This window comes from Chrysemys picta, chromosome 5, assembly GCF_011386835.1.
Source record: "Chrysemys picta bellii isolate R12L10 chromosome 5, ASM1138683v2, whole genome shotgun sequence".
NCBI lineage: Eukaryota > Metazoa > Chordata > Testudines > Emydidae > Chrysemys > Chrysemys picta.
Window position 1 is genome coordinate 140,383,349 of NC_088795.1, and position 15,351 is coordinate 140,398,699.

The 15,351-nt window shown below is 44.6% G+C and overlaps 1 protein-coding gene across 13 annotated transcripts in view; it reads right to left on the reverse strand.

Annotated features, from left to right (window-relative positions):
* Positions 1 to 15,351, reverse strand: part of DYSF (dysferlin) — a 291,329-nt gene that overhangs the window by 64,138 nt on the left and 211,840 nt on the right. For 8 of the 13 annotated variants that reach the window (XM_065597356.1, XM_065597354.1, XM_065597355.1 and 5 more), the window contains one exon: positions 8,784 to 8,846. The exons of the other annotated variants lie outside the window; for them this stretch is intronic. In XM_065597356.1, the coding sequence (XP_065453428.1) occupies positions 8,784 to 8,846 (63 nt within the window). The remainder of the gene's footprint in view (positions 1 to 8,783; positions 8,847 to 15,351) is intronic. 13 annotated transcript variants of the gene reach the window in all.

Sequence of the window (15,351 nt, forward strand, 5' to 3'; positions counted from 1 at the left end):
TGATTGTGTCTAGTTTGCATATCAATTCTAGCTCACCAGTCTCTCTTTGGAGTCTGTTTTTGAAGTTTTTCTGTACTCGGCTAGCTTGATTATCACTTCAAAAGTTTTTTTTCTCTTAATTAATTGGCCTCTCAGAGTTGGTAAGACAACTCCCACCTGTTTATGCTCTCTGTATGTGTGTATATATATCTCCTCAATATATGTTCCATTCTATATGCATCCGAAGAAGTGGGCTGTAGTCCACGAAAGCTTATGCTCTAATAAATTTGTTAGTCTCTAAGGTGCCACAAGTACTCCTGTTCTTCTTTTTGCGGATACAGACTAACACGGCTGTTACTCTGAAACCTTTTGTAACCTGTTTCTTTAGTGAATCATGCTTAGTTTGCGTGTTTTGTTTTATTTGCTCAGCAATCTGCTTTGTTCTGTTTGCTACCCCTTTAGTCACTTAAAACCTGCCTTTTATAGTTAATAACATTTGTTTAGTTTATTATTACACCTAGTTTCTGTAATCTCTAACTGGGGGGTGGGGCAAGAAGTTGTGCATATCTTCCTCCACATTGAGGGAGGGGGCGAATTTATGAGTTTGCACTGTGCAGATTTTTCTATACAGTGCAATACAATATCCCTTTGGGTCTGCACCCCAAGGGAGGTGGGCACCTGAGTGCTGGGGCAAGTCCCTTAAGCTGAGACTTCCCAGAGCTGATCTCAGTGTCTGCGCCATTCTGCAGTGGGGTGTGGCCCTGCCTGCATGTGTGCTAGAGGAGGCTTAAGAGCCTGGCTCAGCAAGACAGGGCAAAGGGGGCCTAGGCTGGCAGAACAGGCAGGCTCAGTGGTATCTCAGCACACCAAGTGGCATCTTGAAGGGGTGCAACCCGTCACAGGAGTCTCCTTTGACCAGCCCCCAAATTATTTAAGGCTAGAGCTGTGAAATGATCATCTCCGGGAATTTCAGGCAGCATTTCTTCTTCCCCACTGTGTCATTAGTTCTCCATCTTGAATTTTTTGCTTTCTTGCCCAAATTGGGACAAAATGGATATTTGTTCGGATCTAAATAAGGCAAACATTTGGAAATAGATGAGGGAAAGAACATAAGAACAGCCATAAGAGGGGCTAGACTGGGTCAGACCAAAGATCCATCTAGCCCAGTATCCTTCTTCCGACAGTGGCCAGTGCCAGATGCCCCAGAGGGAATGACCAGAACAGGAAATCATCAAGTGATCCAGCCCCTGTCACCCATTCCCAGCTTCTGGCAAACAGAGGCTAGGGACACCATCCCTGACCATCCTGGCTAATATCCATTGATGGATCTATCCTCCAGGAACGTACCTAGTTCCTTTTTTGAACGCTGTTATAGTTTTGGCCCTCACAATATCCTCTGGCAAAGAGTTCCACAGGTTGACCGTGTGTTATGTGGAAGAAATACTTCCTTTTGTTTATTTTCAACCTGCTGCCTATTAAACTTCCTTTTGTTTGTTTTAACAGCTTCTCTCCAGAAGTCAGCTAGGCCAGGGGCCCCGTGTTTACAATGTGCACGGGGGTCAATATTGTCCTGTTCTGTCCCCCCCCCCACATTAGGGTTGCTTTGGGCTGCACATGTGTGCTTACAACCAGAAAAGTGGGAGGGGAAACCGAAGGCGAGAGCGGGAAAGGGGCTTCTCTGAGGACACACCACGAAAGTGATAGAGCCAGAAACCGAGCTGTGCCTGCTCCGTTGGACCACGCAGCTTTGATGGAGTTTGTGAGCCTGCCCAGAAGCATAAAGCACCCAGGCTCGCACTGACCGCTTACACGTCATAATACGTCCCCTAAGGAACTGGACTGCAGTCGCCTGCTCTACAAACCGACCCAGAGCATTGGAGCCTCCACAGCGTTTCCCTCCAGATTCCATTATTCTCTAGCACCGCTCCGCGTCCTCTGCCAAAGTGGCACAATGGACTGGGATGTGCACGATGCTCGAGGGAGCGACCACAGGAATGCTGAGAGGGAGGGCTGGCCTTTGTTTCAGAGCGGGATATCAGCTATCAGTTTCAGCTGCAGATATTTGATCCCGACAGCTCGTCCAGCTAATAGTAACAGGATAAGCCGTAAAATATGTGCTCTGATTTGGAAGTAGCAAACACAGCAAATAACCAATTATTCCAAATAGTTTACAGATTTCAACTCTTCTTTTTTTTTTTGGCCCATGTTCTCCTCGCTAGCTTGTCATGGGATGAGTTATTTGTATTTGTTACAACTAAGGACACAGCTAGCCAACAAAATAAAAAGCCTTGTAACGATTTGGAGAAATAGCGTGGGATCGCTCCTCCTGCTCCAAATTATCGTGATTATTTTACATTACAGTAGCGCTGAGAGGCCCCAAGCAAGTTCAGCATCGCATTGCGGTAGGCGCACAGTGAGAGACAGATCGGACCCCAAACACCTAATAATCTAAACAGGCCAAGGTGGGCAGAAAGGAAGCACTGTCAGGCACATTCCACAGGGCGGGACGCAAGGCACAGAGAGACGATGGGTGTGACTCCCGGTTCGCATAGACGTACACATGATAGCGCCTGAAATTAGCAGGGTGGACACAGCAGCACGAGCCCATCGGAGACTCTAGGCACATATTTGGTTGCCTAGCCTGAGCCACTACAGTCACACTGCTATTTTTAGGCACTAGCATATATACATCTCATGGGAATCACGCTGCACAGCTGCGGTATAGATGTTCCCTGAGATCAAACAGGCAGTGTGTGAAAGAGGCAGGATCCGAACTCAGATCTCCTGAATCCCAATCCAGTGCCTCATCCACAAGACCACCCTTCCTCTCAATCTGACCCGCTCTGGATACATGTTCTTTACAGCTCACCTCTATATAAATCCGTGTTATGCCTACATCTTGAGTATTACGTGCAGATCTGGTCGCTCCATCTCAAAAAAGATATATTGGAATTGGAAAACGTTCATAGAAGGGCAACAAAAAGGATTAGGGGTATGGAACGGCTTCCATATGAGGAGAGATTAATAAGACTGGGACTTTTCAGCTTGGAAAAAAGACCATTAAGGGGGGATATGACTGAGATCTATAAAATCATGTCTGGTGTGGAGAAAATAAATAAGGAAGTGCTATTTACTCCTTCTCATAACACAAGAACTAGGGGTCACTCAATGAAATTAATAGGCAGCAGGTTTAAAACAAACAAAAGGAAGTTTTTTTTCACACAGCACACAGTCAACCTGTGGAATTCTTTGCCAGAGGATGTTGTGAAGGCCAAGACTACAACTGGGCTAAAAAAAGAACTAGATAAATTCATGGAGGATAGGTCCGTCAATGGCTATTAGCCAGGCTGGGCAGGGATGGTGTCCCTAGCCTCTGTTTGCCAGAAGCTGGGAATGAGCGACAGAGGATGGATCACTTGATGATTCCCTGTTCTGTTCGTTCCCTCTGTTGCACCTGGCATTGGCCACTGTTGGTAGACAGGACACTGGGCTACCTGGACCTTTGGTCTGACCCAGTCTAGCCGCTCTTATGTTCCTATGTGTTTCCTTGAAGGTCCATTGGGCCTCATTTTTAACTCACCTACACCAGTGCAAACTGGGATAACTCCACTGACGTCAATAGAGCTATACCGGTGCCAAAATGGAGAATGGAGAACCAGGCCCATTCAAGAAAACAAACAAATGCTCTTCTCTCTGGATCCAATCCTGCAAGGTGCATGGGGGAGAATTTAAGGCACAAATGGAAACTGGAGACATTTTACACTAGATGACAATTCATAGAGTGTATGGCCAAAAGGAACCACTATGATCATCTGGTCTGACCTCCTGCATAGCACAGCCCAGAGACGATCACCCAGTGATTCCTGCACCCAGCCCATCACTTCTGTTTGTATCTCCCTTCGTGGGGGAAATTCACCACTGTGCAGCACAGATGAGCACACGGACTCTCTATCACTCAAGTCCTTTTCTGAGGGGTTAAGTGGGGCACAGGCTCCCAGCACAGCTGGTGTGAGGACTCATAAAGAGCAAGCATTGAGATGAACAGTGGTCAAAAGCAACTGGGTTGTAAAATTTGCTACTTTCTCTGCTAGTTAGTTGCATAAATGATCCATTCAGGGAACAGAAGCAGTAGCACAATAACTAGCCAAACAGCACAAGTTGCAAGAGTTTAAGATCTTTGGGGCAGAAACTGTGTCTACCAACAAGGTGTGTACAGTCCCTTGGACAACGATGTCTCAGTCAAGGTTGGGGTGTTTCTGGGCACTGTTGCAATACTAATAATAATTGAACATAATAATAAGTACGTGAATATCTGCAATGAACACTTACAGATGTCAGAGTATTCAATGGTAAAAATTACATATAGCTGCCAACAACAAATAAATCTGAGAATTTCACCAGGCAAATGTTGAAATATTGGAGTTTCCTGAGGGATGGGGATTATCATTATGGAGGTGCTAGTTGCAACTCCATAGTGAAGGTTGAATTGAGCTGTGCACTACCCGAAGGCTGAATCCCTGCTTTATGTATGACAAATACAGAATATCCAGCCCCCAAACATCCAGCACTTATCTTTGAAAACATAATTAATGTTCTGAGACATTACAAATAAAGCTGTTAACTAGTTTAGCAAATACAATTTTAAAAGGGGTCCTTTAACACATTTTGCATCTCCCCTTTGTCCCAAATTATCTTAATAACTGAGTAACACAGATTCTTCAAACTTTCCGTGTAGTTAAAATTCACTGGAATCTTATGTGTGCACACACTTGAAGAAATTAAATTGTAATTAAGCTAAATTACTAATGATTGTTGTACGTAACTGTTATGCTTTATACAGCCTATGGATAGGACCAAGTCCACAGCTCGTGGAACTCTTAAATGGACTCACTGAGACATCACTTTTCCTCTACAACTAATCTGCATGCAACAGTTCTATTGGCTGCAGTGTATTAGGGTAGGCAGGAGATAGGGACACAGCTGTCAAGTGTTCTGATTGGTAGATTACTTGGTCTAGCCCCATCACTGCATTTTAAATGTTCCATAGCCACATGCTAGCTTGGGCATCCGTATCGGAAAGGCGCCGCTGCAGGGAGAACAGAAGAACAATGTACCAAGGGTGGTACCATGGTGGATTCTCCATCATTGACAATTTTTTCTTCCCAAAAGCTCTGCTCCAGGAATTATTTTGCGGCAGGTCTCTGGCCTGTGCTATACAGGAGGTCCAACTAGATGATCAGACTGGACTTGGGATCTATGAATCTGTTAACTCGAGGTAAAAACCCCATGTGGACATGTCCTAAGAGGTGGGTACACTAGTCTTAAACCTTGGATTGCCACTGGTGGCATATCCACAGCCTCCTGTCTCATCTTGTCTCACTGTCTTCCCCGGCCACATGGCCCAATCCAATCCCAGTGAGATCCGGTGGGAGCCTGTGGACTTCAGAGGCATTGCACATGTGGAATTTTTGGCCATAAAAGTTTTTCCAAATATTTAACCTAAATTTTTGCAGCTGCAGCCTCTACGCCCCATTCCTAAGCAACAAAAGGTCCTGTTTTCATGCAAAGATCCTTCGCAATAAAGAACAAGGAGACAAGGAGGGTCAAATGCATGGGGCGTCAGCGGTGCGGCTTTGAAAACAGAATGGGTTCCAAGGGTTTCCCCGAGAGGCGTCAGCAGGTCTTTAGATCGTGAGGTTTATTATATTTAATCACATTCTTGTAGGGTTCCAGCACAGGGCACTGGAATCGGTTTATTGCAGCCTAATATTCTGTGGCTTTTATTTTAAATTAATGACTTGCAGCTTTTTTTTTCTTTTCAAAATTTTACTTGAACTAAAACGAAAACATATTCACCTAAATTAAAGATGCTGACGAACGGGGGAGGGAAAAGGCTATTTATGGACCTTTGTTTCCATATTCTAAATCCCAGCAAAGCCACCCATTCTCCTTTCTGCATGGAGAAGGGAAACCACTTTGGGGGAAAGACACATTTTCTGGGCATAAAAAATATCTTGGGTTTTAAAGGTAACTGTGTTCATTCAACAGGACAGATGGGTCTCTGTAAAGGAGCTGTGAACACAATGTACATGGCACATTGTACCATATCTGTAGAGATGCCACTGCGGGGATTTTCCTTGCAAAAAGCCACAGCAGCTACAAGAACCTACAGTGAAACAAATGTAACATACGCCATCAACTATCTGTTCAGTACAGCCTGCAGAAGCCCATCTTGGTCTCTTTTAGCCTTATCAAATCCAAGGGGATTCATTGTGCTTAATCCCAGAGAAACACAAAGTTTAGATACAGACTCAGATTCTATTAGAGTTCTTTGAAGGGGTCAACAAACATGTGGACAAGGGGGATCCAGTGGACATAGTGTACTTAGATTTCCAGAAAGCCTTTGACAAGGTCCCTCACCAAAGGCTCTTAAGTAAAGTAAGTTGTTATGGGATAAAAGGGAAGGTCCTTTCATGGATTGAGAACTGTTTAAAAGACCGGGAACAAAGGGTAGGAATTAATGGTAAATTCTCAGAATGGAGAGGGGATAACTAGTGGTGTTCCCCAAGGGTCAGTCCTCAGACCAATCTTATTCAAATTATTTATAAATGATCTGGAGAAAGGGGTAAACAGTGAGGTGGCAAAGTTTGCAGATGATACTAAACTGCTCAAGATAGTTAAGACCAAAGCAGACTGTGATGAACTTCAAAAAGATCTCACAAAACTAAGTGATTGGGCAACAAAATGGCAAATGAAATTTAATGTGGATAAATGTAAAGTAATGCACATTGGAAAAAATAACCCCAACTATACATAAAATATGATGGGGGCTAATTTAGCTACAACAAGTCAGGAAAAAGATCTTGGAGTCATCGTGGATAGTTCTCTGAAGATGTCCGCGCAGTGTGCAGAGGTGGTCAAAAAAGCAAACAGGATGTTAGGGATCATTAAAAAGGGGATAGAGAATAAGACTGAGAATATATTATTGCCCTTATATAAATCGATGGTACGCCCACATCTCAAATATTGCATACAGATGTGGTCTCCTCATCTAAAAAATGATATATTGGCACTAGAAAAGGTTCAGAGAAGGACAACTAAAATGATTAGGGGTTTGGAACGAGTCCCATGTGAGGAGAGATTAAAGAGGCTAGGACTCTTCAGCTTGGAAAAGAGGAGACTAAGGGGGGATATGATAGAGGTCTATAAAATCATGAGTGATGTGGAGAAAGTGGATAAGGAAAAGTTATTTACTTATTCCCATAATACAAGAACTAGGGGTCACCAAATGAAATTAATAGGCAGCAGGTTGAAAACAAATACAAGGAAGTTCTTCTTCACACAGCGCACTGTCAACTTGTGGAACTCCTTACCAGAGGAGGTTTGAAGGCTAGGACTATGACAGCGTTTAAAAGAGAACTGGATAAATTCATGGTGGTTAAGTCCATTAATGGCTATTAGCCAGGATGGGTAAGGAATGGTGTCCCTAGCCTCTGTTTGTCAGAGGATGGAGATGGATGGCAGGAGAGAGATCACTTGATTTCTCTCAATTGCCTGTTGGTCCACTCCCTCTGGGGCACCTGGCATTGGCCACTGCTGGTAGACAGGATACTGGGCTAGATGGACCTTTGGTCTAACCCGGTACGGCCGTTCTTATGTTCTTACGTTCTTCAAAGGCTTTGGCTCTGGGATTGGGTTTGGCCTTTCTTTGTTGTATACGTGAACAAATATCGAATCAGGTGAGGGCAGTGTTGGTGGGGAGGAATTAATTGGATCTATTCCAATTAGGGAAATGGAAAGCAATGCAGCTAAATTCTGAATTCAGGGGTACATGGGCAGCTCCTGTTGACTTCAATAGAAGCAGAAATTGTCCTATAGTTTATGGGTCAAATTCAACCATGGTCTAAGCAGGTGGAATTTTGTCCTGACATAGAACCCACTGCAGATCTACAAAGCTACACCTTGTGGCTATCGACACAGAGCAAGGGACACAATTTTATCACCCTGTCTGGCAACAAAAACTACCCAAACTTTTAATTTTGCAAAAAACTCAAGGTGAGAACAAGATACTCCACTTTGTTATAAATGGGCGAGAGGCGGAATGATTTTACACCAACCGTGGGTCCTCCCACCATACAGCTCTAGCCTTCAGAGCACTCCTCTAGACTCGGGGGACCAAGATTGCCCTGAAAACCTATAGGCTGCTGCCTTCAAAGTACTTAGGCTGAAAATCACTCCAGTGCAGAGGACCAGCACCACTTGTCTCTACACAGCTTATATCCCACTTAAGACCAATGTTGAGGGCTTAAATGATGCCTAGGTCTCCTGCTAATCCTCTGAACAGGGACGGGTTTCAGCCTGAATAAGTTTATAAGCTCTTCCCGCAGATGATGAGAAAACATACCACTTTGACAAATGAACTGGGTAAATAAGATCTAGAGCATCACAAACTGCCATGCAGGATCTGGATAATGGTCACCTAATCCCACATCTTGGACTCAAACCCATATCCTTTCTTCTTCACAAGGCTAACCCTCCAAAACATGCATAGCCGGGCACTTACAATCGGAATAGGAGGGAGGATACTTTCTGGTCTTCCTCCCTAACCCCACCTCATTTTCTTTGACTTTAAGGCAAATGATTGACCAAAGACAAACATACCAACAAACCATCACTTTTCTAGCAGATCAGAGGAACCTTTTACCAAAAGCCCTGGTCCAATTTTTGGAGATTTAAAAAAAATGATAGTCTTTATGAAAACCAGGCAACCCACTTAAGTAAGTTAGAAATGAAGCAATACATACATGGAGATCGGCCCGAGAAGCTGGCATGTTAATTAGAGCGGAGCTGGTCATGCCCTCTGCAAGCTACAAATTAAAATGACTGGTTAGCAACGGGGTTAGGGAAACACAGTTCAACGTACAATGACAAAAGCAAATTTTAGAACAAAATTAAGGAATCAAAACAATGCAAAAGCCTTCAGAATAACAGAGCCACATTCTCCCAAGACTGGACTCTGCCAGCGTGAGGGGAGGATATGGACCATGATCTGTAATCATTTCCATAGCTTTTTTTAGGATAAGCTAAGATGTTCAGGAAAATCCAAATCTGAGAAAAACGGAAGGGTTTGTGGGGGTTGAGGTTGGGCAGTGTTCAGTGAATTTAGTGTTGGGGAAAAGAGACAGATTGACAGCCCTGGAGACTGAAAGTTTCCGTCCATGGATCAGGGACAGCATAGACAATTGCAGGCCAAGTGTCCCCAGGGTTGCCTTACCAATGTGCCTTCCTTGTCTTCACTAAGAAAATCAGAGCATGGCCCAGAGGAGCGTGATGAACACCATGTCAAACACAACTTTGCTGTCAGCGTGGAGGGGGACTGGTCAGGTCTCCGGTCACCACCAGGGTTCCAGAGACCTGGTCTGTTCTCCTGACCAGCTGACACAGGGCTCAGTTCCTGTCTATGTGAGAGCTGACTCGTGGTTAACATCATGTTAGTTAACACGACCCCTTGAGCTTGTGTTCTAACGTCACCTAAATTTCTAGCACAGATGAGGCCTGAGTGTGAGGGACGAGAGTTTGGACTCCAAGGCCCAGTAGCCTTGGCTTCTCTGCTGAGATTGGGAGCCAGTGGTAGTGGGGTTTTGTGTGACTGTCCATTGGAAACTGCACTGAGACTCATTCTATGTAGAGGCCATGAATGAGGCTGGAAAATGTTATAAATACTTTCTCACACATAAAGCAAGATGGCAGCTCACCCTGTCAACATACAGAACCAGGGGGGCTGGAAGAATTTTTATAGTGGGGGTGCTGAGAGCCATTGAACCAAATTGTAAATCCTGTATATGATGGAAACCACTTCAAGTCAGGAGGTGCGGCAGCCCCCCAGCACCCCTAGTTCCAGGATGTATGCACAGAACCTGAAATGCAATGAGCTACATTCACTGCCGAGGCCAATGGTGTCAGCAGGAATGAATTTGGCCCAATGTGTTTTTGCACAGGCGGTTAGGAAACTCACAAGCCAGATCTGTTCTAAACAAGCGCTGAACGGAGCTGTTTGTCCTTGGCCAACAAACAGCTGTCTGGCTGGTTGTTTAGATTGTCTCTTCACCACAGCTAATGCAGCAGCCTGAAACTGGACCAACATCTCAAAAGAAGGAAATGTCTGAATTGCACATTTCTTTTGGGGGTGAGAAACGGTGGGACAAGCAATGGGAGAGGCGCATCGAGAGACGATGTATTGACGTGAACATCAAGCTGAACTTGACAAATTTCAACCCAGTTATGTATCGTTGCCGATGGCCCCTCACCGTCCCTGGAGTGAAGCATCCAGGGTGCTATAAAGGGGGGCAGATTGTAATAATTGTGACACATGGGGGGAGGCTGATTCTAGAGCCAGACTCTAGAGTGGAATCCCACTATCTGGGCTCAAGCCACAAAGTTTGGATCCAAATCCAGGCTTCCAGAGCATCTGGAGCTGTTCAGGGGTCGGGCACAAAGAGGGAGCCCATCCCCCAGTTCTCGGCTGGAAAATCACCGATGCTGTGAGCAGGGACTCAGATTTGGGCTTTGACTTCAGCCCATCCCCCACAAGTACCCTGAAGGTTTATGGCAGATTAAACTCAGACTGAGAGCCTTGTGATCTGTTATCCATCAGCTCCACCAGAAGAGCCAAGATTCTCCTTCCCACCTGGCTGGGCTGGTGGTCAGAGCGTGTCTCAGCTGAAAAGCGCCATGGGGCTCAGATTTCCAAACGGGCTCGGTGCCCACACCAGAGGGGCAGATTTCAGCTCCCATTGAGGGACCTAGGTGACTTTTAAAAGAGCCCATGGAGAACGAGAGCTGCCGGGGGCTGGAAATCTGGCTGCTCTACCAGGTGTCTAAATGGGCGCTGGGCTCTTCTGGAAAACCCGGCTGACAAATATGGGTGTTGAGTCCTCGTCAAAGTTCGGGCCCACGGGCATCCGACAGAAGGGTTTAGTGTAACTGGGTGCCAAGGTGGCTTTCAGGAACCCTACAGAAGAGCCTGGGTGGAGTAGAGTACCCTTCTTGTGGGTCTCAGGCAGTGCATTTCTTGCTCTACGTTATTAACCACGACATTTCTAATGCATTATGTACACGGTAACAATGGGCACATTCTGCACAAGTTTTTTTTTAAACAAACTGATTGTCCCAACCCTGCTAGAGAGAAGGGTGCACCTCAGCTCGGCAGCATCAGAGGCCATTTTTTAAAACAAAGACAACAATGCGATCCTGTTCCCGAATTACATTAATCTGATGTGCAAGGAACCAAAACCAGACTTGGCAAGAAGGGGAGCAAACGGCTTAGAGACATGCTGAGGAATACACAATGCACTCAAGACGAGTTGAAAAATAACCCTTTCCCTCGCTTCAAACACAATCGGACAATCAGTACAGAGCAATGCTGGCGTCCACTCCCCTCCACACGTGTGTGCAAGCGTGAGGCAGATGGGGAGTCCATACATGGCCGGGTAAAGATTCCATTTGCCAAAGACAAGACAGAAAAATGCCCAAAGCAGTTTGGGACCAACTACAGAGAAGTTGTCATTTTCTATTAAATTCTATAGGACTAGAATTGCTTCCATAGTCCTTTATTTGTTTCACACACATTAAATTCCACAGGACTTTTGCATAGCAGGGTCAATTTTCATGGGCTTTTTGGGGTGACAATTGGAAGGTTGGTTGGCCGACAGGAGATTGTTGTTATTATTTTCTGAGAGTATGGCTGGTCTCCTGGATTCGAGGCGATTTCAGTGAAGTGTATTTTTTCACTTGATTTGATTTATTACCAGATCCAGTCTTTTACAACAGAAACCCTTGTTTTATAACTTACCGTAAATAGAAATGAACCTAGTACATACACAAATACAAATGATAAATTGGCCTATGGGACTCCCTAAAGCTGAACTGATGAGACCTTTCATTATCTCATGTTTAGGTCCAACTTTCTGTTTTTCTTACATTTAGCTGCGTAACCTGTTCATGAGTTGTCCTATCAAAACTCTACACAATATTACGCTTTTCTCCTTTTTCCTCCTATTTTCTTTGTTTTAATATCTTAATTCTGAGTTTCACTATTCTTGAAGGGGGTTCTCTCTCCCATAGTATTCAAAGAATGTTCTCAAACTATCCGATTTGGTGACAGCAATTCCTCCAGCAAACTCCAAAAAGTTCCACCAGATTTCTCAGTACAGGAGTTAGCTTTTTTCTTTCTCCTTTGTAAAACTCGGACTTGATGAGTTAATCTTTCTAGTGCCAGAATTTCCCACACTTTTTGATACCAGTCAATAAATTTAGGGGAGTCACTCCTCTTCTACCATCTTGCTATGGCAGTTCTAGCAGCAACCAGGAGATGAGTGATCAATTCTTTAGGGTTTTTATAAGATGCAGAGTTTTTAGGACAATTTAACAAAAACACTAAGGGGTTATCTGACCGCTGACATCATTATTCTCCTGTCTGGAGTCTCCAACAACTCTCCGAAATGTCTTAATTTGGGGGCAGGCCCACCATATATGCTCCTATTTCACCACATCATTTTGCCCGTCCCTGTACCATACATTTCTTTAACTTTAAGGGGAGTTGGGTGCCTTTGATAAAGAATTTTAATGTAATTTTCTTTTATTAACCTGTTTATTGAGGTGAACAGACAATCGCTCCATATGTTCTCCCATTCCTCAATTTTGGTGTCTATGCATACCTCAACTTTCCATCTTTTCATGAACATAGTTATTTCCTCTGGGTAACAGCGACTACTTTGTTAGGCATGGAGATAAGCCTTTGAGTTTCATGGATATAGTGAGTAGTTTCTCAAATGCTATCAATTTTCAGCCTAGGTTTGCCTTTTTGTAGGGGTGGGGTGAAAAATGTCTCAACAATATTGATATGCTGGAATGTTGATGTCTTTTGCAAGGTGTAGTTCAACGGAGCATGTTTTTGATTCTTGTAAGACATGCCTAGAGCACTGGCAAGTACCTTTTTCCTTTGCTGGATGTATAAAATTGAATAAATAAATGGTTTAATTTCTTTTTACATATACATAAGAATTTAAACTTTAAGCTACTCTCTGCTCAGGGTTCTTTGAGACGCACCATAGTCTCTACGTATGTCTTCGAGAGACTGACAGATCTTTGGGGCCAGAATCGTCTTAATTTGTGAACCTTGCGCAAACAGTCAGTACTAAAATAATAACAGTAATTGTCCTGCCAGTTGTTTTGCTCTTGATTAAAACAGACATTCAGGAGCAATAAACAAAGAGGTAAAGACACAGGAATGGAAAATGTTCGAAAAGCACGAAAGATTTACTTTTACAACTCCCAAAGCAAAAGCAAAGCAAAGGTGTTGGTGCTCTGTGGATATTGAGCTCATATCGAACTCTGTGGATGTCAAAGTGCTTTACAGAGGATGGCAAATATCATCACCGCTATTTTACAAGTGGAGAAACCTATAGCATTGAAAGGTGAAGTGATTTGACCATGGTTACTGGCAGAGCCAGGACAAGAATCCAGCTCCCTCATCGGACAGGCCAAAGCCCTATATAAACTATAATGCCTATACAGACAGTATCCATGGAATATGGGTATGTGCTCTGTACAGTCCATCATTCCCACAGCCTCATAGACAGGGAAGTTGTCGGGTTAAAAAAAAAAAAGATGAAAGAAAAACAACTTTTGATTGGTATGTTTTGGACACTTTGTGCCAAATTCTCATAGATTCAAGGCCAGAAAGGACCATAATCAGATCTAATCTGACCTCCTGTATAGCCCAGGCCATCAGCGATGCAACCCGGCCACACAGCTGTCTAGAGAAGGATTTAAAGGTTAACACAATTTGACTACCTCCTTCTAAAAGTCTAATGTAAACAAAGCACATTCCCTTTAATGGTCACGTTAAGCACATGCTAAACTGGACCTGGCCCTTGCAGTACACATGTGATCAATTGCACGTGAAAAATTAGAATCCAATGGCGAAAATCTGGCCCAGGGAACCTAGAGACGAGTTAAGGCTGGAGAACTACTCAGGGAGAAGAGCTTGAGACTCCAGGAAGGGGGACTTGGTTATTTCTATTGATTTTACATGGAAACAGCTTGAATGCTGTGGCAATGTGTGGCAGGATTATACCCTAAGACACATAGATACTAGATCAGGAACACTCCAAAGTCTGGAGGGTTTTAGGGCTGGGAGATTGAGGCTGTCTCTGATTAGCGCATGTAATGGTGAACGACAACAGGTTCAGACCAGCAGCTCAAAGCTCAGGAGCTTTTCAGAGCCTGTCTGCTCTGGAAGTCTTGCTAGATCAAGTTCCTGTATGAAATGTACTAATAGACCCCCTACTCTCAGCTGGGATGGAAATGACTGTTTTCCTTTGTGGTTTCAGCATTTCCTGGCCAAATCCTGGCAAGGAATCACCCAGTTCTGCAAGGTGCTGCAGTGAGAATCCTCACTTCCCATGGAAGGCAATGGAGACGAAGGTCGTATTCAGAGCTTGCGGGAAGCTTCGGCAACGAAGCCAGAAACCAGACAAATCTCAACTAAGCTTTGGGATTTGATGATACCGGAGGAGACACCTTCTACATTTTGCGGGGGATCCCTTCCCATGATTAGTGCAGTAATAACCTTAACCCCTTGTATCTGAAGAGCTCATGGCCTCTGCAGGAGTGGTTAAGTATTATTCTGATTGAGCCAATGGAGAAAGTGAGGCACAGAGGACGGATTCAGAACCAAACTTTCTCTGGGTTTTGATCCAGGATTCACATGTGAACTGCTGCATTCAAACCTGGACCTCAAACTCCTCCAACGTTGTAGGGGTTCAGAGCTGGGGTTCGGACCCCTTGCTATGTTTGCATATGCGGTAGCAGCCCCCCGCAATGCTGGACGAATGCCGAGGTTTGAAGCAGTTAACTATCGATCCCTCTTTTCTCTCCCCCAACCCCCTGCCGCTCTCTGGCCCTAAATAAAATTAATGTTTGTTCTCTCCGTTCCTGGCTGGAATAGCATGCTGGGGGGTGAGGGGGATGAGGAGGGGTGGATCTTGTGGCGCCAGTGGTGACAGGGTGCGGCAAACAGAATAATTATTTGCCCATGACGATCCACCACATCTAAACAGGATTAATTTTTGCCATTTAAACAGTTGCGCGATGCCAGGGCATTCTGTATACACAATAGCGGAGCCTTCCAGCCCCGCTCCAAATTAGCCTAATTAGGAGCAGGCTTCAGGGTCGGCTTAGAGAAGAAACGGTCTGTAGTCTGATGCGGCGTGTCCGTCTCCCAGCAGCTGTTTCAGCCCTAACGCTCTGGAGATTTGGTAGAGATCAGCTGGAAAAAATAAACGCAGCCCAGCGCTGACAGACAGATCA